The sequence below is a fragment of the Meleagris gallopavo genome, chromosome 17 (genome assembly GCF_000146605.3).
Source record: "Meleagris gallopavo isolate NT-WF06-2002-E0010 breed Aviagen turkey brand Nicholas breeding stock chromosome 17, Turkey_5.1, whole genome shotgun sequence".
In the NCBI taxonomy this organism is placed as follows: Eukaryota; Metazoa; Chordata; class Aves; order Galliformes; family Phasianidae; genus Meleagris; species Meleagris gallopavo.
In genome coordinates this window covers 5,650,312-5,672,283 of record NC_015027.2, presented here as the reverse complement: position 1 = coordinate 5,672,283, position 21,972 = coordinate 5,650,312, and the positions used below count along the sequence as shown (strand labels likewise).

General features: G+C 44.9%; 2 protein-coding genes across 5 annotated transcripts; one reads left to right on the top strand and one right to left on the bottom strand.

Moving 5' to 3' along the window:
* The first annotated feature begins 21 nt into the window (after positions 1 to 21).
* MORN3 (MORN repeat containing 3) lies at positions 22 to 10,591 on the top strand. 4 transcript variants are annotated; one of them, XM_019621032.2, is made up of 7 exons: positions 22 to 121; positions 3,504 to 3,623; positions 4,383 to 4,538; positions 5,006 to 5,163; positions 6,826 to 6,985; positions 8,417 to 8,601; positions 10,462 to 10,591. In XM_019621032.2, the coding sequence occupies exons 3-7, from the start codon at positions 4,394 to 4,396 to the stop codon at positions 10,531 to 10,533; spliced, it is 720 nt and encodes a 239-aa protein (XP_019476577.1). In that variant the 5' UTR covers positions 22 to 121; positions 3,504 to 3,623; positions 4,383 to 4,393; the 3' UTR covers positions 10,534 to 10,591. The 4 variants fall into 4 exon arrangements, with proteins under 4 accessions (XP_019476577.1, XP_010718430.1, XP_019476578.1 ...); XM_010720128.3 differs by lacking the exon at positions 3,504 to 3,623 and having other exon boundaries at positions 24 to 121; XM_019621033.2 differs by lacking the exons at positions 22 to 121; positions 3,504 to 3,623 and adding an exon at positions 3,643 to 3,762.
* A 616-nt stretch (positions 10,592 to 11,207) lies between these two features.
* On the bottom strand, positions 11,208 to 21,082 carry ORAI1 (ORAI calcium release-activated calcium modulator 1). Its single transcript, XM_010720129.3, has 2 exons — positions 20,937 to 21,082; positions 11,208 to 14,409 (listed from the first exon to the last, which is right to left on the bottom strand). Exons 1-2 carry the CDS (start codon positions 21,000 to 21,002, stop codon positions 13,843 to 13,845), a joined length of 633 nt encoding a protein of 210 aa, XP_010718431.1. The 5' UTR covers positions 21,003 to 21,082; the 3' UTR covers positions 11,208 to 13,842.
* Positions 21,083 to 21,972: the final 890 nt, after the last annotated feature.

Sequence of the window (21,972 nt, the reverse complement as noted above, 5' to 3'; positions counted from 1 at the left end):
GAGCCCGCAGCCCGGCCCGGCGGCCACGTGCGCCGCTGACGTCATCGCGCGGGGCTGAGGCGGCGCGAGACGACACGACACGATGCGCCCCGCCCATCGGCGCGCCGCGCGCCCTCCTGAGGTAACGGCCGCCAACGGTCGCCGCGCGGGGTGTGAGGCGGTGTGAGGGGAGGTGGGAGTGTGAGGGGGGCCGGTTCCACTCAGCACAGCTGTGCGGGACGCTGCCCGTCTCCGTCTGCAGAACGGGTTCTGCTCTGACATTCTGCTGCAGAAAAGCATATAAAAAAATGACACTCCTGGCTTCTCCACGCCTTTCCTTTCCTGCCTGGTGTTACAAACAGGTCCTGCGGCTCAGCCAGAGTGTGAGGAGAATTCCTCTGACCTGTCCCAGAGGCTGCTGTGTTTTCTGGAGCCTGCTTTATCTCAGGAGAGTCTCCATTCTATTTCTCCTGTCGGCCCACTAAACAAACCACAGGTGCTGCTCAGTCAACATCCAGCTAGCTCCATCCTGTACAGTTTTCACATCCATCTTTAGGATGCATCCTTATCTCCCCACCACTGCTCAGCCCTTCTCCATAGCACAGCACTGCTGCAGGTGAGACTTGGATTCAATTTATCATTTTACAGACATAGCCGTGCAGGTGTAACAGCCAGAGATGCTACTGAAGAGGGTTCATGGCATCCCTGACTTAGGTGCCTTAAACACAGCTTACTAAAAAATGACAGAAATGTACAGAAAGCAACCAGTGCTGAATGATCAGACTGGTGAGCGTTCCTTCCTTGCCTCCCAGTGTTGCTGCATCAGTCTGGTTTCTGGAGCCTGCAGCTGGATTACTGGATTTGAGGCTGTGAGATGGTCCTTTTGGTGTCAATACATGATGAATGGTGCATTTCCTCTGAACTTGAAGATTTTAAAGTTTTTAGGTATCTTGCAACTCTAACTTTCCATCTTTTTTAATGGCAAGCCTTTCTTCTTGGACCTTTGAAAAGCAAATCTACCAATAGAAAATCTGTTTTGCCTTTGCTTTTAATGGTCCTTGAGTCATCAACCATCACTGCCAGAAAACATATCAAAGAAACTGAGTTAATAATTCAAGTTAAAGATCACAGCAGTTGTGTCTGTTCCTCTGATGTTAACTTTAATTGGAGTACTTATAGTAATATACAGTCAGATGTGAGCTCCTTTCTTTTGCCTTCCAGACTCCTGAACACATTGCATTCATTCTGTTCTCTCGTGATAACTGAATCTGTTCCCATCGATTCTTTTCCTTTATCTTAGAAATACCAAGTCTTTCCAGCAGTGCAAACAGGAAAGGGTAAAATACAAATTCTAACATCAGGTGACAGTAAGCCATGATAAATAAAACATTCTAACTCATATTTCAATGGAGAATTGGTACTGCTGATCTCATCGTGTAATCGGGATTTATTCTTCGGTTCAGGACTTGGAACAAGTGAGGCATTATCTCAAGTACGGCCGAATTACTTTTGCCTTCATAATCATCCTGTGATTTGCATGTTTTAAAGCAGTACCCAGGGTCCTACGGGGCACTCTATGGTTGCACAGCAAGTAATTCTCAGCTTGGGGCGACTTCTCTGATTAACATCGGAATCCCTGAGCGGTGCTGTCGCAGGTACTCAAGTAGAGACAATGAGCTGTAAACCTGCAGCAAAAGAAATTCTGGAGGAAAGGCTGTCTGGTAGGCAGCAGCTGCAGCAGCTCTCTGGTAACATGACACTTTGCATGGATATGCAAGTGCTTGGGCATCTCAGATAACCTACAGATCTGACTTCAGATTGTCTGGATGTAAAAACAACACGATCTTTATCTTGAGAGAGCTGTTCACAGCAAACAGGGGCAAAGAGATGAAAAGAAAGGCATTCCTGCAAGGCTGTCTTCTAAGCAAAAATCAGCCCATGGAATTTCTGTCTTCAACATCTCTTAAATCCTGATCACAATAACTCTTCAAATCACCCGTGGGGAAAAGCGGTGAGTGCTGCACCCACTCTGCTCGTTTGGCCAAACCTGACACACGTTTGGTTACAGTTCAGGACACTCCCACCTCTTCCTCTGGGTTTTAAATTGAATGTAGCAGCACTCAAACACACATCTGAGCATCCTGCTTTCACAGTATGTTGTTGTCACATTCTTCACCTTTAAAGAATTCCAGCATATGTTTCTCTAAGTGTTTTCCTCTATTTACAAAGTTCCCGGAATAAACTTATATTATTGACTCTGACAGTTTTCAGTTGGTTTGGACGTTTCACTTTGGTGATTCCCTCCGCTTTGTGAGAGCAATCTCAGCTCAGAGCAGCTGTCTTTTTATTGCAAAAATGATTGGTTTCAGATGTTGTAGAGCACCAAAGTCCTTTGGGTTCATTTAATAACAGCAACCAAATAAAATCTCACTTTTTAAACTGAGAAAAGAAAAAACTAAAGCCCACGATGTGTCTCATGACCTCGGTGCACAGATGGCCGAGGCCTGCTTGCACCTCCCGCACACCTCCATTGCTCCGTTCAGCACACTGGGGCTACTGTCCAAACTTCAACTCAGAGAAAGGTTTGTAATAGAGTATAGTAAGAAATATTGAATAGAATGGAGCCCTCTTGTCACTCATTTGAGGATCAGCCCTCAGCAGGACAGGTCGATCCTCCCAGGCCATCTTTGGTTCTGTTTTACTAGTGAGACACGGAGCTGCACTCTTGAATTCTATGCAGCTCATACTTGTGTATTGTTCTTATTGCCATTGGCTTTGCTTACATCCGCCTCTGTGCCTTTTCTAAGCATTAAGGGGTTAAAAAAACACTCCGTGAATTTTAATTTGCTGAATTATCTTCTTTTCTTTATTGCATCCAAACCAGTTTAAAGTGAATATTGAATTTCAAACATATACATACCTGTACCTTTTATTTGGCAAAAGTTGTGGGTTGGTGACACACGGTTTGGGCTTGCTTTTCTAAATCCGTGCACAAGCTGCACTGGTTAAAAATAAACACGTGCAATTGTCCAAGTTGGGTAATTAATTAATGTCACTGACAGATTCTCAGTTAACCGCAGTGCAATACAGTGGCTGAATTATTCAAGATTAATTAATTCAAGATAATTAATGCTTTTCCAGCAGGGCCTGTTTGTGCTCGTAATATAAGGCTGTAACCTTGGGGCTGCAATAAGCATTTTTTTTTCTCCTTTGTGGGCTTCCCCCACCAATCCCTGTCCTGCTCCGCAGCCCCGTGCCTTCACTCTCTGGTGGTTCTCAGGCTCTGCACAAAACCTGAACACATTTGTGAAAGAGCGTGAAGAAATCCCTCCTGAACACCCTTCTCTCATTCTTAATAACGGGCAATATATTTCTTGTAGCAATATTTCCTAGCTGGGTCAGTCTGCACAGCACTCTGTCGTACCCACAGACCGCTGCACGCGCCCATAGCGCCCATAGCGCCCATAGCGCCCATAGCGCCCATAGCGCCCATAGCGCCCAGCACTCGCTCCCGTTCCCTGCAGGCTCTCCGGGCCGCCCACAGCCGGCGCTGCTCCACTCGCTCCGCGCACGCGTCGGAAGCGTCGCTATGACGACTCGGCGATGCCCGCAGCGGTGACTGGAAGCGCTGCGCTCCCCAGCAGGTCGGTGCTCCCGGGGCGGCTGGGCCGGGCGGTCGGGAGGCGCGGGCCCGTCTGCGGTGGGCTTTCCCGACCCACTGCCGCCTCACTGCGCTGAGCTCACAATGAGCTCGTTTCCCACTGCTGCTGCCCGGTACCGCTGGTGAGGAGCGAGATGGGAAGCACGATACACAACAACACTGCTTATTGGGGTAGAAGGGTTGTCACAGACACCAAAATGCCATTTTTGTTAGCAGTGATAGACACGAAATAATTTTTGAATCATAAGTGGAGAGCTAAGGGTGAATGTTAACTGTTTTCTAAGATACTAGATTTATCTAAGATACTAGATTTTACTCCCTAGCAGTGAGATATTTCCTAAAATACAGTTTTGCCATGTGCTTCAATGAGTGCTCCCTACTGACATGAGTAGGCAGAGGAGCAGCCTTAGAAAGGAGATTGGCTGTGTTCCCGCTGTGCCAGGACAGGTCTGACCTTCCCTTGTGTCCCAAAGTCCTCTTGAAAGTACACAGCCCCATCCTGCTGCAGCTTACTTAGCATTTCCCAACATGCTACCAGCCTATTTTCAGATAGAGCTGTTTTGTACATCGGTATTTTTAGATACCTTCTGTTTGTTGCATCTTGATATATATCAAACCCAGACCTCAGTTACTGGCTCAGATGCATATTAAAGTACAGCTTACAAATAGACTGTTCTACCAGTACCTGCCTTTGTAATTTCTCCCTAATTCATTTCTGACAAACATTTGTTTTCCCTTCCAGCTAAGAACACGATGCCTGTTGTAAAATACCCCAGGGCTGCAGAGCCTCTCTGGCATGAATGGGACAGGAAAGCACAGAAAGATGGATTAAGACATACAGTCTATGCTGTAAATGGGGATCAGTATACTGGAGAATGGTTGGACAACTTGAAACATGGTAAGATCCATCATTTGGAGAAAAGCACCAACGTAGGCATCTTTACAAAAGTTCGGGGTTTCAGGGAGCAGTCAGTCAGTGGCTGTGTGTGTTCATCCACGTACAACAGCATGTGTTCGATGTAATGCCGTGCAAAAATGTGCTCAGACATATTTCTAATGGGTAATGAAGTGTGCACTCAGCTGCAGGGCTATTACTGAGACATCTAGACTACAGATGTTACAAATGCTCTAAAACCCAGCCTGGTGCAGTCAGCTCCACGCACCCACAGCTGCACTGACACAGTGCTCTCAGCTCCCAGCACACGGGTTGCAGGGAAAGCATACCCAGTGCACAGACAGCCCAAAAAGCAAGGATGCTGCTGCACTGCCAGCACTGAAACACACTGGTTTATGGTATAATCATTTAGCATCACACATTCTCCTACATTGTGATCATCTCCCTGCAATCCCTGTTTACTGAAACAGGTAAAGGCACCCAGATCTGGAAGCACAACGGCGCTATTTACAGCGGTGACTGGAAGTTTGGGAGGCGGGATGGGTACGGCTCGTACAGCATCCCTGACCCCGTAACCAAGGAGTACCTGAAGGTGTATACAGGCTGGTGGAGAAACGACAAAAAATGCGTAAGTGAGATTTCCTGCACCTGCCTTGAAACATGCAAAACAATCATTTAAAGCACTGATTTTTTTCAAATGGCACCAGTCCCCCAATTTGAAGGTTCAGAAGGGTTTGGGGGAAATGAGTATGTGAAGCAAGAAATGAAAGCAAGAGCTCTCGTGCTGAAGCCTCTCCCGGTGGGAAAGCCATCTCCCTACCCTCCCCAGCCTTCAGGCCTGGGTTTGCTTTAAAATTGAGCTTGTCCCTCCTGAAAGCTCAGGAAGTTCCAGGGGTGACATCCATCACACTGCAGAGCCCACAGACTCCAGCAGGAAGCACCCATCTCCCCATCCCCCAGTCCCTGCAGCACAGGAGGGTCAGGCCACGTGTCCGTGCATGAGTGCATCCTGACCCCAACACTGACGTGCTTCCAGCATGCTTGCAGTGCAGGAGGAACTTGCCCACAGAGCATGCACTGCACGTGCTGTGAGAAAAATCAGCTTAGAAGCACTGTGCTGCAAGTTTTACAGCACATTAAGCAAAAAAGACAAGTTATTTTGGGAATTGAGCCCATCACATAAATCACCAGCTTTTCTACAGGAAGCACAATGAGGAAGTCATCCGGTAAAAACAACTGCAATCCTATGAGCAAAATCCTTTTAGGATTTTCTGAGCCAATGGAAGCCTTATGTTTGCCTTTGTGTCCACTCCTAAGTTAAACGAATAGCCTCTCGTGCTTCTAATTGGCGTGCAGCTCTACGGCTTGAGCCTCTTTGCAGGAGCTTCTTCCCTCATTCCCTGGGAATGTAGTTTGGATGACTGAATTTTGGCAAAACATTTACAATGACATCCAAACAACAGTATTTTTATTTATTGTTCTTCTACAAAATCCTCCCCTTGGCATCCAGGAAGCTTAATAGAATTGCTGCTCTGAAGAATCAGCTATTGACACAACTTTTTCTTTTTTCCCAAAAGGTAAATTATTGCTTTTGTCCTATGGAAAAACTCATTAATAACGTGTAAATATTTCTCAGTGGTATTATGCCCCACCATGGGGAAGTCTCTAACCTCGCCAGCACAGACACAAGATAAACACCTCCCTGAGGTTTCCAGCTCACACACACCTACTAGGCTTAATTCAGAAGTTCATTGATCAGATGTACCACAGCAATGAGCTGAGAGATGGTCTGAGAAGCGAGAGCTGTTTGTGTTTATGGATGGAGCAGGAGCAAAATCCATTATTAGTGGCTCTGGAGATTGTTAGTCTGCCCTGGGCTGGGAAGGCGCTGCCAGCCTGGGACGCTGCAGACTGCAGGAGGCATCAGCTCTGTCACAGGACATCACATCCCACTGGGAGAGCCATGTCACTTAGGTCGTGCATCCCCAAGTTTGTAAACCAGTCGAACCTGCTTTTAGCCAAATATTAGCAGCAGTCATGCCAAAAACAATACACTGAAATACAGACCTGAGAGTTTGTTATGGGAATTTGATAATTGGTCAATAAAATCTCATCGCATCACCTCTCATTTCCTGCAACACATAAACAGAGGTTGAATTAGGCTGCCAGCAGCTGTATCTAATGGTAGTAAGCAAAGGAGCAACATACCAATAAATTAATGCTCCAGAACTGAACACCAACACCTTCTAGATAGAGAGGCTCCTGAGCGACCTCCTCTGCTGCTGCGCAGGGCTACGGGACGATGTTCTACCCCAGCGGAGAGCGCTACGAGGGCGAGTGGAGCAGCGGGCAGAGAAGCGGCTGGGGTCGGATGTGCTACGGAGACGGCTCCACCTACGAGGGGCAGTGGCTGGCAGACCGGCCGGGCGGGCAGGGGATGCTGTGCCTGCGTAAGTACCAGCGAGCCTGCCTGGCCCTGAGTAAAACCCACAGCAAGCGGTGACGGTTCTTTCCTCCGAGATGATCGGTGGTGCCGCCTTGATCTCCAGCGCAGCCTTGTGGGGCAGAGGCTGCCGCCCCGTCTGGTGCCTCTGTCGAGCAAGCATCGCGGGCAAGGGCGGGCTGTGATGCTTAAGGCCACACACATGGAAGCTTGCTTTTGCTGTGATTTACATTTAAATGACGGAGACAGTTAGGGCTAGAGATAATATATTGTTGGGTCAGAGAAGAACAAATCGCTATTTTTAAGGCAGGCACATCGCCAGGCATGCTTTCTAGCTACCGCATACCAAAGAGTCCATTTTCCAGTACATTACAAACAACTGTTCTTGTTCTGGGCTCCTTCATCCCCTCTTGTACTTCCGACAGTGGCTCACAGTGAGAGAACGCAGGGGTTCATTAGCACCCAATGCCTTCCCAGATATGACACTTGAATGTATCGCAGATTGGAAATGTTGGGGCAATCCCATCATAAAACAGAAATTTGGATCTTTTTTCCTCTTATTTTGCTAGCGATCCAACTTTATTTTTTCCCAAACCCAAGACTGCCAGTCCTTTGCAGTACAAAACGCCACGTCCCAGGAACATCTCAAGAAACATCACTCCGCAGGTTATTATGATTATTATTAATAATCTCTTTTTTTCCTGGGGGCAATCTCAAGGCAAATCACTTGCTAAGCAAAGCAGCCAGGAGGAATAAGCATGATCCCCCCCTCTGCACGCTGTGTACACATCTACGCTTTCTCTGCTGGCTGTAAATCCATTTTGGATCAATGGCTCATACCAATGACACCAACGCATGCTTTTAGGGGCAGCTCATTCAGCTGCCACACTTTGTTCCCATCTAAACCAATCTCCCTGTTACAAACCAGGCACCCTCTGGGTTTAGCAACTGCTGCTGGGCTGCTCAAGAGCCCGCCTATCCCAGGCAGAGCCCGGGACCCCACTGAGCCAGATTCCTTCTGGTTAAAATTAGCCAGAGTGATTATTTCATACCCGTAAGCTGAACGCATTCAGCTCGACCGCTGGAAGTGTGCCCACGTGCTGACAGCATTGCAATGGTGAAAGAAAAAGGAGTTCTACAGCGGAGGTCACAACGAGCCGCAGCCCAGATTAAATCACTCGCCCTGGCCACGTGTCTGGCAGGGGGAGCAGTCAGGAGCAAAGTGCTGCTTCACCACCGCAGCTCAGACCAGAGCAGTGCAGCAGTAGGCAACGCAGCCCTGCGATCCTCTGGTGGGGAGCAGATGTGAGCAATGAGAACCCCAGAGCGCTGCAGCACGCCCTGTGCAGCCAACAGCCCCTCTGACATAGCCTCGGCTTTGTACCTAGCCTCTCGAACACATGCAAATTTCACGGTCTGTTCATGTGTTTGATCGCAGCAAACAATAATAGATATGAAGGAGGTTGGAAAGATGGAAAGAAGCACGGCCCAGGCAGATTCTTCTTCTTGGATAAGGGACAATTGCTTGAAGGCATCTGGGTGACAGATGTACCAAAATGCGGGATTATGATTGACTTCAGCAGAGATGCGGCTCCTGCCCCTACCCAGTATCCGATCCCAAAGGTAACTGCTTGGAAATGCTGGTTTGCTAACAATATCTTCGCCAACAGCACTTGTTAGAGCTCACAGTACCTATTTGGGTCATGCTTTCTCTTCAGGTAGTCATTCTCAGGATCTGTGCTCAAGCTCTTTTGGTTAGCGGTGACCTGAACATCCCCGCAGGGCCAAGCAGCTGGCTCAGTGGCACAAAGTCCCTGCTGGAGCCTTGGACTTGCCCGCACTTCTGAAAATGCAGTTTTGCATGAAAACTGCTTAGTGCTCCAACCCAGCACAAAGGAGATGCAGATAACAGCCACAGAGACAACAGTGGGATTTGTGTCAAAACTAAATGATTTCTCCCAGCCCAATGGCTAAGGCTGACCAGACCTCACCAAACCAGCTGCACCCTGCACCAGCTCTGTTCCCCAGCCCCTGGCAGTGCCCACACCAACATCCCTACTGCCCCATTCCCTTGAGAGCAGCCAAACAATGCAGAGCTTTGCTGAGGACTGAGCTGCAACACCTTCAATGACCACAACTTGGCACACAGCCACTTTTTTCCAGTAGTGCAGGGAACAGAGGCTTCACAGCCAGTGACATTTCTTACCTTCTAATGCTGCTCCAGGAACAGGATTGTAGTAATTAGTGCTGGGCAAAGCACAGCCTGCTGAGGCCCACAGCTCTTACAACTTCATTTCCTAACTGTATCCACATCTGCTTTCTCTAGTAAGGTTCTCCAGCATTTTTGACAGCCAGTTCCTTCTTCAAGTTTAAGGTACACTCATAGCAGCACATAATAATAAAAAACAAACACTCACCAGAGAAAAGCAGCCCCAATTTTGCAAAAAGAGCAGTGCTTCTGTAACTAAAAATCTTTACCTCACATGGTTTGTCAGAGGTCACCCAAGAGAGCTGCCTCTTTGGCATCTCAGCCCAGGGCACTGGATGAATTTCATAGCTGCTAAAGCAGGGTGCTCGAGCCCAGCAACTCAATTAACTCCCATGAAGACCAAATTATAACCCAGTTTTCCTTGTTTTATGAACTAAAAGAAAGCATCAGCTCTCACTGCCATTATTGTGCTTTCAGCTGGAAGAGATTTATTGATCTCAGAACAGGAATGAAGAAACATAAAAGGAGAACAATTGACTACAGGTTTTCATAAACCATTTGTCAAATTGCCATCACTAGCACCAGTTAGGGAAAACTCAGCCTTTTTTTTCTTTCAAGGCATGCAAGGAAAATGAGCAATAGGAGGATGTGTTTGAGAGGGCCCTGAATGTAGCCTGTAGCGCGGGGAAGGAAAACTGAGTGGCCTTGGAGCACTGCTGTCCTAGTTACTGCAGGCAGGGCTTTGTAAGGCTTAATTAAACAAGGACACTGTCTTCTACTGGGGAGAACACACACGTAAAGCCCCCAGCACGTGTGGGGATATAAAGCAAGTCGGAGCAAGACGACAAGCTCCTGGCACAGCTTTAGTGCTTCCCTTTGCATTACCTGCATGCATCCCATTTGATGGCATGGACTCCTGCTTTCACGTGACTTACTGATGCTCAGTTGTATGACTGCTCATTACTCACTATGAAACTACAGGCGAGATCCAACAGGCTGCAAACCAAAGCCAGTTTTGCTCAGGAATGTGCTGTTGTTAAAAAAAGAATCAATGCAGCGCTCCATACTGGGCTACTGCAAGGAGACAAATGGATATTCAACATTGTAATGAAATTCGGGAAGTGCAGTGATGTTTCTGAATTAGTAACTGAAAGGTTGTGGTATAAACTACAGTCCTGCTGCATGGGAGATGCTCTGTTAACGTTAATCAATAGCTATAAACTTTAAGCCTCTTTAATTACACTGCATAATTTATTTCCATTCTTTTTATTTAGATTGAACTAGCTGATCCTGATGGTGTTTTAGCAGAGGCCCAAGTGATGTTTGATGACAGCCAAAACGAATAACTGGATGCTGAAGGAGAAAAGATGCAGGATAAGAACACGATCTCAGGTTGCTTACTCATTTGTCTCATGTCTGTGCTGCCATACATCATCTTGTGGTCAGCCTCACCTGTCACCCAGAACTGCCCCTGTATGCTTCACTGTGCAGGCAGCTGTGCCTCAGGCCTCCTCCCACCCACTGTTATTTAAACACAACAAACAGCAAGCAAATAAAAACCACTCACACAGCAAAATATGCTGGGGGATGCAGCGACTCTTCGCCCAGCTCCTGGCTTATTCCTCCTGTTGGTCACAAGGTCTGTGGCTGACTGCTGAGAAACACACTGGGGAGCACGCAATTAGTTCACCTGATTTAAACTATGCTTCAGAGTATCACATCTTGTTTACAGCTGTGTGGTCCCTTTTCACTTTTTCTCAGCTGGAAGATAACCTACTTTTCTATTTAAACACTTGGAAAAGCACTTAGTTCAAGATTTAAACAGTGCTGATGGGAGGAAAAGCATTCCGCCAACATTAGGCTCTTTATACCTGTGTGAACAGGAGACGTCATCTTTGTATGACTGCAGTGAGTAGCTGCATACATTTCAGAGACCCTCAGAAATACAGTGAGGATTAGCACAACACAGGCAGGCAGAGGCAATGGATGTAGAGAAAATAAGTATTTTTAGGCATCTAGGTAACAATCAGCAACAATTGAGTATATTTTATTTCATTATTTGAAGTTATTTTATATCTAAATAATTGATATACAATAACTGACATTTAAAATGATTGAGGTAAACATGAAATACCATTAGTATAAATAAAGAATAAAAAACAAACTTAAATGCACTCAGCATCTGGAGCAATACGATCAGGCCTGGTTACTGCCTCTGGCACACAGTTATGAGATGTGGCCAAGGCACAACTTTTGTGACCATTTCCACAGCTAGAAAACGAGAGAAGCACATTTGATATCAGAGATTAAAGTGCAGAAAATAGTCAGTAAAATGGCTGTGGCTAACAGCTCCAATAGGTTAGGACCTACTGGCTTGAGAAAGTTAAAAAATAAGCTCGAAATTTTATATTTCCTAAACAAAACACTTTCATTTTGTAAAAGACCCACAAGATAAAAAGTCCAGAAACTTACCAAGAACAGCAAATAACTTTACAAAATAAGCTTGGATAATATATTTTCTGGACTTACATTCAAAATAATGTTAGGACTTTTAAATACATCATTTACAGACAGATGCATAATTTTTCAGCCCTATAGCACCCTTCCAACCATTTGTTCCAGAGTGCATATCAAGTCAAACCTGCTTCCTTTACTGCTGTTTTTAAGAATCTCCCCTCCCAGGATGGGACTGGTATTCCACTGAAAGACGAGAAAATGAACTCTGTGCCTGTCTCAGAGCTACTGTGGTTTGGAATGCTGTTTTCCTTACTGCCTTTACTATCAGAACCCTTACAGTGCTTCATGAACAAATTGTGAGGAATCGTAGTCACAGTTCTCACCATCGATAGATTTACACCAGTATGAGAATACCTGTACCTGAAACACAACGGAATGGCAGAGCTGGAGAAAATCCTGCCAGGTCTCTGTACAGCAGGAGGCCCTGGGAAACTGGCATGTGGAAAACTGTTTTCTGCCAGTGGACAGAGGATACCCCAAGAAACCTGCTGAAAAAATACTAGGTCCTTTTCTAATGGCTGTTTTTCAGAACAGATTCACCACTGTCAACACCTTCCACATCCCACAGACTGAAAATACATTGGGATAACCTGAGATGGAGGCTGGGTGTAAGAGACCACATTCAGCCCAGGCTCACTCAGGTACAGTTCCCTGTTCTGGCACATTCACCAGTCTGATTTAAAAACAAACAAACAAACAAAAAACAACAAAACCACCACAGTTTATATTCCACAGTGTTAGCTACAGCAGGAGGTAAAGGTATGTTCCATTAGATTTGAAACCCGTTCAGTTTGTCTTCAAAAATGGCTTTTACCCATTACAAACCAAAGCTTTTCTACGCAGGAATTGCATTCCAAAGAAAATCCACTTATAGATGCAGCTGGAATTACTGCAGCAGCCCAGGACTACTGCTGCATCCTTCTTGGCCAAACCTCTCACGAGAGGCCCAAGGGAAGCTTTTGCTTAAGGAAGAAATTAAAAAAAAAAATGACAACACAGCCTCACTAGCATAGATTCATGTCTGAAAGTAAGCAGCAATATTAGTTACAAATAATCTACTTTCATAAATACATCTACAGAGATTAAAAGTAGCTTCCACAGGATCTGGAAGGCAAAAAATGTCTTAAGAAGTTATTATGGGCAGCACTTCAGCAAGCAGAAGACTTTTTCTAAACAAAGAAGACCAAGGCTTAGCAATAGCTAATTACTTGGGAATCCAATGCAGAGAAAGCACCTTTTGCTGCTTGTATCTGAAGATTTATAAAAAATATATTTTTAATATAAAAGTATAAAATAACTGCTACTTTGACTTGGAAAAAACAGCAGTGGTTCTGATCTTCAAGCAAAAAAATATCCAGTGATAATTTCCATTTAGTTCCTTCTTTTTAAAAAAAGATTCCTAAATGGAAAACAGGCAGTTCTATCTCTCCAGATAATACATGCCAGCTTCTGAGAACTTGAAAACAGTTATTGCTTTTATTTTCTTCCAGAGAAGAGCATAGTAGTCTCATTCCTTCTCCTGTGGCCATACCACGTGGCAGTAGAACGAGTCATGGGTGTTCAGTGAGTTATACAGCATGTAACTGCCATGGAAAGGGTGCTGGAGAAGTCACAGATGTAAGAATTACTTGGCAGCAAAACACACTGGGGAAAGTGGTGGGAGAGCTTTCCCTTCTACCATCTGTCAAACTGAGAGAACTGAGAGTGCTAGCACTGAAACCAAGTGCTAATTGCTGCATATCCCAAGTAATTTGTATCATGCCATGCAACATGGACTGGACAAACAGTATCTTCTAGTAAATGCCAATGTTAAATAAAGAGGAAAAAGCTTCTCTGTCCATTCCTATCACCCAAATGTGCAGCATTACTCTCCTTGCATTTTGTAGCCATCATTCAGTGGTAAGAAGAAACAAATGAGAGTGCTCACAAAAGGGATGCGGCACATGCACACCCAGTCATCCATTCCTTCTGGTCTCAGCTAGCCATGTTATGGTGAGAACTGTTGTGGGTTTTTTGTTTTTCCCCAAACATTTATAAACTTCTATTGGAAAGAAAATCAATAGTTTGAACATTCATGCATGGGGGAGTCAACATAAGGCAGGAGCAGAACGGTGGATTTATTTTCCTTAAATACAGGTTTATGCAAAATGAGTAACAGCTGGGGAGATGGCATCACCTCTGTGATCCAGCTGATCCTGGAGCCGTGCAAATTCAGCAAGTTCATTCAATTCTTGAAACTGCCTGTCTGTTTTATGGCTCACCAGAGACCTGTAGAAGTGGACTGCAAAGACAATGAAAATCAGTCCAAAGGGAACCATGATAGACGTCGATGCAATGGCTGCTGCCTGTCCTGACGTGATGCTAGAATTGCTGCTCTGAGCTGGGTCAAGGGGGTTCTTCTTCAGGGGAAGAAACTTCACCCAACACAGCAACACCACCTCTGCAAGAAAGAGCAAAGTCCCAATGACAGTAGAAAATGCCCAGGCAAGCTCAATGTGCCGATGCATACGCTCATGAGGAGATTCCTTTACAGAGTTGAGATTATGCACGTTGCTAACAGCCTCTATATTTGGAAGAATGCAGGTACTTATCATGAGTGCAAAAAGGTGAACTGCAACAAGGACTGTTGTACAGGCACTGAAGGCTATCAAGAGACCTCGTGGGTAGTCATGGTCTGCATCAAGCTGAACTTCTACCATGGCCACCTGAAAGGAAAGGGAAAAAAGGAGATATAATTACCTCTGTTACATACTACTTGACTATCCATTCTGATTTTAAATGATTTTAATTGCAGGATAATTAGGCATGTCATTCTAATTCTGTTTATGCTGAGACAGTAAAAATACTTATTTGATGCTCCAATGATTCTGGAACTTCACCTGATCCAAACAAAGTAATAGGCTGCACCACACTTCAGTCTTAGGTGGCAGCCATCACACAAAGCCACCCCTTCACATTTACTGCTCAGCTTAAAGCCAACCATCAGCATGCACAAAAGCCTCAAACAGCACAGCCACTGAATTACCTCCAGCTCATCCCACAGAACAGCTGGATTTTAAGAGTCCAACTGTGCTGATCACAAGGTGAAAGAGTTCTTCTTTCCCATACTACTAAAGTGGCAGCTTTTGATCTCTTACTATAGACTCTAAATATTGCTGAGTGTTGTGAAATGTTTTGTGTCGCATACATATGTAGAATGAATGCTGTACGAAGTCATTTGAAGTAGGTATCAGTAACATGACTGCCTGTGAAGGCTGCAGACTGCCTTCAAACCCCGCTATTCCTTTCATCTTCTGTGCCTGTGTTCTGAAGAGCCAGAGCCATTCATTACAAAGATCATCTTTCCACAGGGCTCTCAGTTACATTCTTCCATTCAAAATAAGCAAATTAAAAAAAAGGTTCAAAACATGAAAGGCTCTACCATGTGCATGGTGCCAAATAAATGTTAGAGGGAAGTGGTGTGGGAAAGGCAGAAAGAAAGAAAAATAATGTTCTCCCTAGAAAAGAAAAGTTAACAAAACCAATCAGGGGAAGATTCCAGAAGGAATTATTCAATTCAGCATGCTAGGATCTCTATCCAGAAAACACAGTAGTTACTCCTGTCTGAAATAATAACGTGGTGTTTACAGCAGAAATCCTCCTGTTCAAGGAATGAAGCAGTACGAGAAGCCCTGGCCAGCACCAACCTCTGGAAGCTGCAGCTATAGCCATGTTGCTGGGAGGGCATCTCTCCTGTGTCTCATCAGCACAGGTTTAGCCCATTGCTGCACCACACAGATGGCTTAAATGGTGCTCAGACTACAGCACACATCTCAGAAACCTTAATCTTCATCAAAAACTCACATGGAAAAATGTTCATAGACAGGTGCACAAACAGTGAGCACTCAAATCTCACTACTTTGCCAGAGCAAATAAAACTGCACCAAGTGTGGGATCCCACCTCCACACACACAGAGCCAGCACATCCTATGGCACCCCAATTCTTAACTGCCTGCACCAAACGTTAAGCCAACCAAGGCTCTCACACACATTTCAACAGGCACTCAAGGCCATTTGCCAATATTTTAATTCCTTTATTGAAAGCTCGTCATCATAAGCCCAACCAACCAGCCAAGCTAGTGAGCAGTGTCCAAGTGCTAAAGAAACTCCACAAGAAATTACTGTAATACATACACAATTCTTGCGTGAAGGTTTTAAAATAACCACTTCTCAGCTGTGAAAAACTTCACAGTTGAGAGGATAAACATATGGCCATCAGGTCTCCCTTCAGCAGGGATTGCTCTGTAAGTCCCCATGTGCTTGTGGGATGCTGGGCTTCCTGTGCTGTGTTTTTCACAGAACAACTGCAGGCCTTCACCACTGAGGAGTCATTTTCATACTTATCAACATTTTTTTCCATGTACATTTTCTGGTGCGTAGCTTGAATACAAAGGCTGGGCTGCCAGGTCTATTGCAGACTCAGTAATTCTCCACTCTTGCAGGACATTTTAATCCTCCATCCCAGTACTTGCTACGATAACAACCAAATGAGACACTAAGGAACACCATAAGATAAATATTTTTTTCTCATAAGAACTGATTATTTCTTAAGTATTTCGTTCACCAAATGTTGATAACATTAATGACGATATCAAGCATCTGATTTTGAAGTTCAGACAGGCTCATAGTTGCAACATATTGGCTGTTCTGGAGCTCTTCCCATTTCAACAGTGTTAGAAAGAAATTTCTTTCCCTTAACCTACGCTGAGCTAAAGGAAATCTCAAACAATTACATGTAATCTAGAAGTACCTAGTTACGATTTGCCTTTACTTAAATGCAACCAAAAGAGCATCTTACACTAGAACAGCGTAATTTAAGCAGCATTCACACATTCAGATAGCTCTGTGCAGAGAGAATCATAGGGGCTTCTGATCTCCAAAAAGCAGAGATCCAGGCCAGGCATCTCCTGAGGAAAAAGGCTGCATTTCATCACTGCTGGACACCCTCCCATGAGTCCCTACCATCACAACACCATGACAGCACAGGTGAAACCTGACCTTGAGAGACACAAACAAGGCTTCGGCATCTGTGGCTGACAGATTTGTTAAGGCAGAGCAGCTTTGCACAGGACGCCTGCTGTACTGGCAGGCCCCTTATCGCTTCTGTGAGTGCCTTCTGACACGTACTGAGACCAACTCGAAAGCAGGAAGGGTGTAACTTCCTTCAGCTCAAACCATACTGTGCAACTAGCTACTATGACTGCAAGCATACCATCTCTGTAAGAATAATTACAGGTGGCACCAACACCATCTGAAGGCAGCGTAGTAAGCTGGCAGCCAGGCAGACACTACTGCACACTGCCCAGTATTCCCTATTTGACAATGGGCAAACACGGCAGAAGCCATCTGCCCACTTGAAAAACAGCTGGAAAAATATTTCTCCTGACGCTGAGGAGATGACAGCTTCATAGATTCAGCCCTCCGAGGGACCAGTGTGAAAGCTCCACTCTTTGAACATTCAGGGTATATTGAGACATGTTCAGTGCTGCTCACCAACACTGACAGCTCTTTGCAAGACTACAGGCTCTCCAGAAAGGGGGTTGGATGTTTTTCTTAAACCTTCCTTGGCGAGAAAACGCAATGTGCCTAAGAAACAAAGACATAAGAGTTTTTCACGTGTTCATAGACAGGAAAGGAAAAAAACTATGCTGAAGCAATTAGTTGTATAAAGACACCCTTAAGCAAAAGGGAAACACATTCTATTGCAGTTGTGACATAGTGTTAGAAGCACCCTGAAAGGAGCAGGAAAAGTAAGAAAGCACTTCTGTTTTGCATTCATTCAGCATCAATGAATACTTCAGAAATCTCTACAGATGGAGGCTGTAGGATGCAGAATGCCCAAAGGATTTCAAAGCCTACTAAAGTTGATAGAAAGCCTCCACAGGGGGCACAGCAAAGCCGCCTTGTGCTTGTGCCTGGCAGAGCAACTCCCGCTTGACCTGTAAGTGAGAAATCAGTTCATGTTTTCTGTCTCCTCAAACCACCAAGGAAGTTGCTTTAGGAACTTTTCTCTGGAAACCAGCAGAAAAACTGCCAACACTTCTCAGTTGCAAGCTTCCATTCTAAAGAAAGTAAACAGCACAGGCCAGGCACCTAAAACAAAAAGCTCCATTTTTCATTGAGGTCCTGCATCTGCTTTCAAACAGTGAAGCAAAGCACAAAAAGTTCCTGCCTCCTTTGCTCCTGCTGCAACTTCAAAATAAACAGATGAGAACTGCTCTTGTAAGGTCATACTTGCAATTCCAGGGCCATGGTGAGCATGTTTGCTAAGATCCAATCCCACACAGAGCGAAGTCTGACATGTAGATGCTGATGTTCCACACAGGACTTTTTCCTCTGTGACCTCTAGTAGTTTTCTATGCTGACTCAAAACATGCAACCCTCAGGGCACCGATGTCTCCATGGTATCCAATACAACCTGCTTCAGCATCTTTGCCTTCACCACTCTTAAATTTTCTTTGAACACTTGCCACCTGATTTGTATTGCACAGCTGACAGGGCCACTGCAAGCATTTTGCCTTGCTGCATAACCAGAGCATAATGTAGGCTGGGAGACACCTCAAGAGGTCATCTGCTCTAATCCCCGGCTCTGAGAAGAGCTAACTTTAACTTCAGGTCATCCTACAGTTATGATTGACAGATTTACTGCAGCCCTTGACAAAGCTGTAAGTCTGAAACAGAGCTTCCTAACAAAACTCAAGGACTCTCATGACTTCAGGATACAAGACTGGACTTTGCATAAGGCCAAAGAAGGGCAGCGCTCACGCTTTCAAGAGATGACTGAGTTTGGGCACATGTCACATTAAAGCCTTCAACAATTCTGGATTTCACAATTATGGGAGCCTGAATAATAGCATACTGCAAGAAATCAAACAGCCTACCCTCTAGAAGAAGCTGCTGAAATTTCAGCTCTATTTACAATTCAGTGTTCTGAAACAAGTTCATTTCACTTGCTTGTGTGCATTATTTCCATGTCTCATTACGCTTTGAAAAGACAAGGAAAATGCTGAGCACTCCTGAAGTTTCTATCCATAGAAGAGCACTGACACAGTGACTGACAAACACCAGTAACAAGAGATGAGCTGTGCTACGCTGGTAAAGCAATTTTCATTGGCAACAACACCACTTTCTACAGAGAATTGGTCACTGCAAATGAAACTCGTATGGCCACATAAACGCAGGTAAGTTATTGCCCTGGCTTGTCAGTTGCTCATTTTAGCACAGGGGAGACAGAAATTAAAGACTTGCTTCAAATTTCAGCACTATTTCCCAATTTTATAAGCTATAAGACAAGTTTCAGTACCTGTTTAATGATCAGGTTCCCTCAAATTAGAAGTGTTCTAGGAAAATAAGACTTGAGAGACAATGATCAGAAGGAAAACGAAAGGGAGAAGTGAGCTGAGAGCCACCCGTGCAGCAGGTCACATTGACACTCGAGACTCTACACTGGAAAGAAGATAACTGCTTTGTTGTTATGGGCAATAGCAACAGCAGCAAACAGTTACTGAGAGCTCTCCCACTTAATCACAGGCTATATCCTTGCAAGACTGCCCTCAGCTCCTCATCCCTGTCCTTGGCTGCCACTCCTAGGTAAGAAACTGATGAAGAGAAAAAGACAATTTTTATACAGTGCAGTATGTGAAGAATGTTTTATAAGAAAGCTTTGTGGTTGGATACTGTATGCGGCCATCCACACAAGGAGAGGTAAATCTGTCCTAGAGAAAAGCACTACAACACCTTCACCTTGCCAGAGCAGAGGCTGCGATCACAGGTTATTTCAGTAACAGATCACACAGTTTATCTATCCGTGGGGCCACAGGGGAAGCTGGGAATGAGACGAGCATGAAGGAATCACAGACAGTTGTGCTCCTGCAGCTGCCCTCAGCTCCTGAGCTGCCTCCTTTTGCCTGACAGTGCTGCACACTCCCAGAGACAGAGGCACAAAGGCAGGCTCTGCAGTTCTCGCACCATTCACTACAAGTTATAAACAACTCATACAGAGACAGTGTGTGAGCCAGAAACAGTCACAGGAAATTAAAAAAGGCAAGCCAAAACGATATTACTGCTTTTTCTTTTTTTTTTTAAACACAAAAGTAAGCACCACTTATGTGCTAGCCTAGAATTGCGACTCTGCGGCTTGTTATATGTTTAGAATGGAAAATGTTAATATTTGCTAAAGTCACCACTGGAATAGAAATGATGACTTAGCTTGGTTAATAAATATGAAAATCCAATACCCGCACAATCTGAGTGAACACACTTTGAGAAGCAGTATCTCAACACGGCACTACTTACAATAAATCTAGATTTTAAGGTCACATTAGACAGCACAACAGGAAGAAACAACAGCTTCCTATCACCTTTACACTCTCCAAAAGATAGCAGCCACAGGCAGCTGCTGCTAGAGAGCAGGGAGAGAGAGAGCCCAAAGCGCTCTATGCTGCCTGCCTTGCTCGTCTATAACCTCCAGACACCAGACAGGGATGCTCGAAGGAGCAACAAAATGCCACTTTCACAGCAGTAACCAGAGGAGAAACCTTTTGTACAGAGAAGATCCTTCTGGCTGCAGTCAAAACCTCCAACTGCAATAGCGATATAAAAGATATGTGGTGGCAGGAGCTGCAAAACCAGGCTGTAAGGTTTTACTGGAGACTACAGAATGCAGCTGTTGCACATTATTCTTCCAGAAATGTGGTAAACTACAGCTAACATGACTTCTAATGAGGGATCACTGAAGTATGCAGGATGGCAGAGTACCTCCTGTACCAGCAGGGCAGCTGCACGGTTGGATCCTACTTTTCAACATTTCCATAGTAATAGCTGATACTGAAGTAACATATCAGTGCAGCCCAACTCCTAAAAAAGATGACAGAAGCTGTCTTCTGTATCAGCTCTTTCAAAGGCAATTGCATACAGTTCTTTGACAATATCCAGTATTTCAAGCCTGTATGTTACTACTTGCAAGTCTGCCTAGTTTGAATCATTAGAGGCGTTTACAAGTGCACTCTCTGCTAAGTGACATCCTCCAAATTCTAAATATAACTAAGTCATCCACCGAGGCTGTGTAATTTAGACACCTAATTTAGGCTCGAGTTTTTTCATAGAACTGTTAATTGGCAGCAGGTGGGGGGATCTGACTTCTCCACTCTGATAGTTGTTGGGATTTAACAGCTTCCCTCTGATTTTTGGATACCTTCTGCAAAGTACTTCTAGTGGAGATGGTCAGCAGAGGTAACATGTGGGACTGGACAGCACCCATGGAAACCTGCAAAGGAAACACTGAGGAGCATTACTAACATCACTCTCCAGCCACCAGAGCCTGCATTACTTCCTCAAAGCCAACACAAAGCGTAACATCCTGGTGTATAGGCTCAGAACCAACACTAATTGTAAAGCAGGCTTTTATTAAAAAGTCCTCTGTGGAAATGTTAACACTTGTGAGCTTGAAACCTGGCTGAGTATTTCATGCTCTACACATTGTTGCTCTCTGCAATTACAATTTTGGCATGGATCATTTAACTGGGGCACGCTTCACTAATCTTGAGGGAAAAACCTCTGCAAAATGGCTGCAGTTAGATGGCAGATTAATCCAACAGTGAAGAACCAGTTTAGTGGGAATACATTTAGCTGGTACTAAAGGATGTAAGCACTGTTTAATAAAAGACCAAGGATCAACGGAACATGCAGGAGCAGCACATTGCACCGCTGGCAATTCCCAGCAATGGGCTGGCAAGTCCTGGATGTGTCTTTCAGGCTCTTTCTTCCTTGCATTGATAAGGAAAAGGGAGGAACAATGACTTAATTGCTGTAAGAAGTTTTATATCCAGGACCGGATTGCACCGCAGCAGCCCATTGTTCAGACATGAGGTGCTGAGGAATCCACCGAACTCTGAGAACAATGTGGAGGCGTGACAGCACAAAGCAGGCCCTGCTTTTGGTGCAGAAAGCACTCCTCGAGCAGATCAGCAAAGTTATTTAAAAGAAATCTAAAAATATTTGAACATTAAATCAGCTCTTCTGTAACCCGATGAGGAAGTCCCAGCAGCTGACTGCCTGTGACACACCAATGGGGTTACAAGCTGATTTCCAGCGTGACTTTATCAACGAAAACAAAAGTACAACTTTTTTTTAATGGGTAACTTCCAGAAAAAAAACCGCGACCAATATTCACATGTAACACTCTGGGCGGCGAGGGGTTCTGCTAAGCAGAAAGAAGTAGCTTTTCCTGA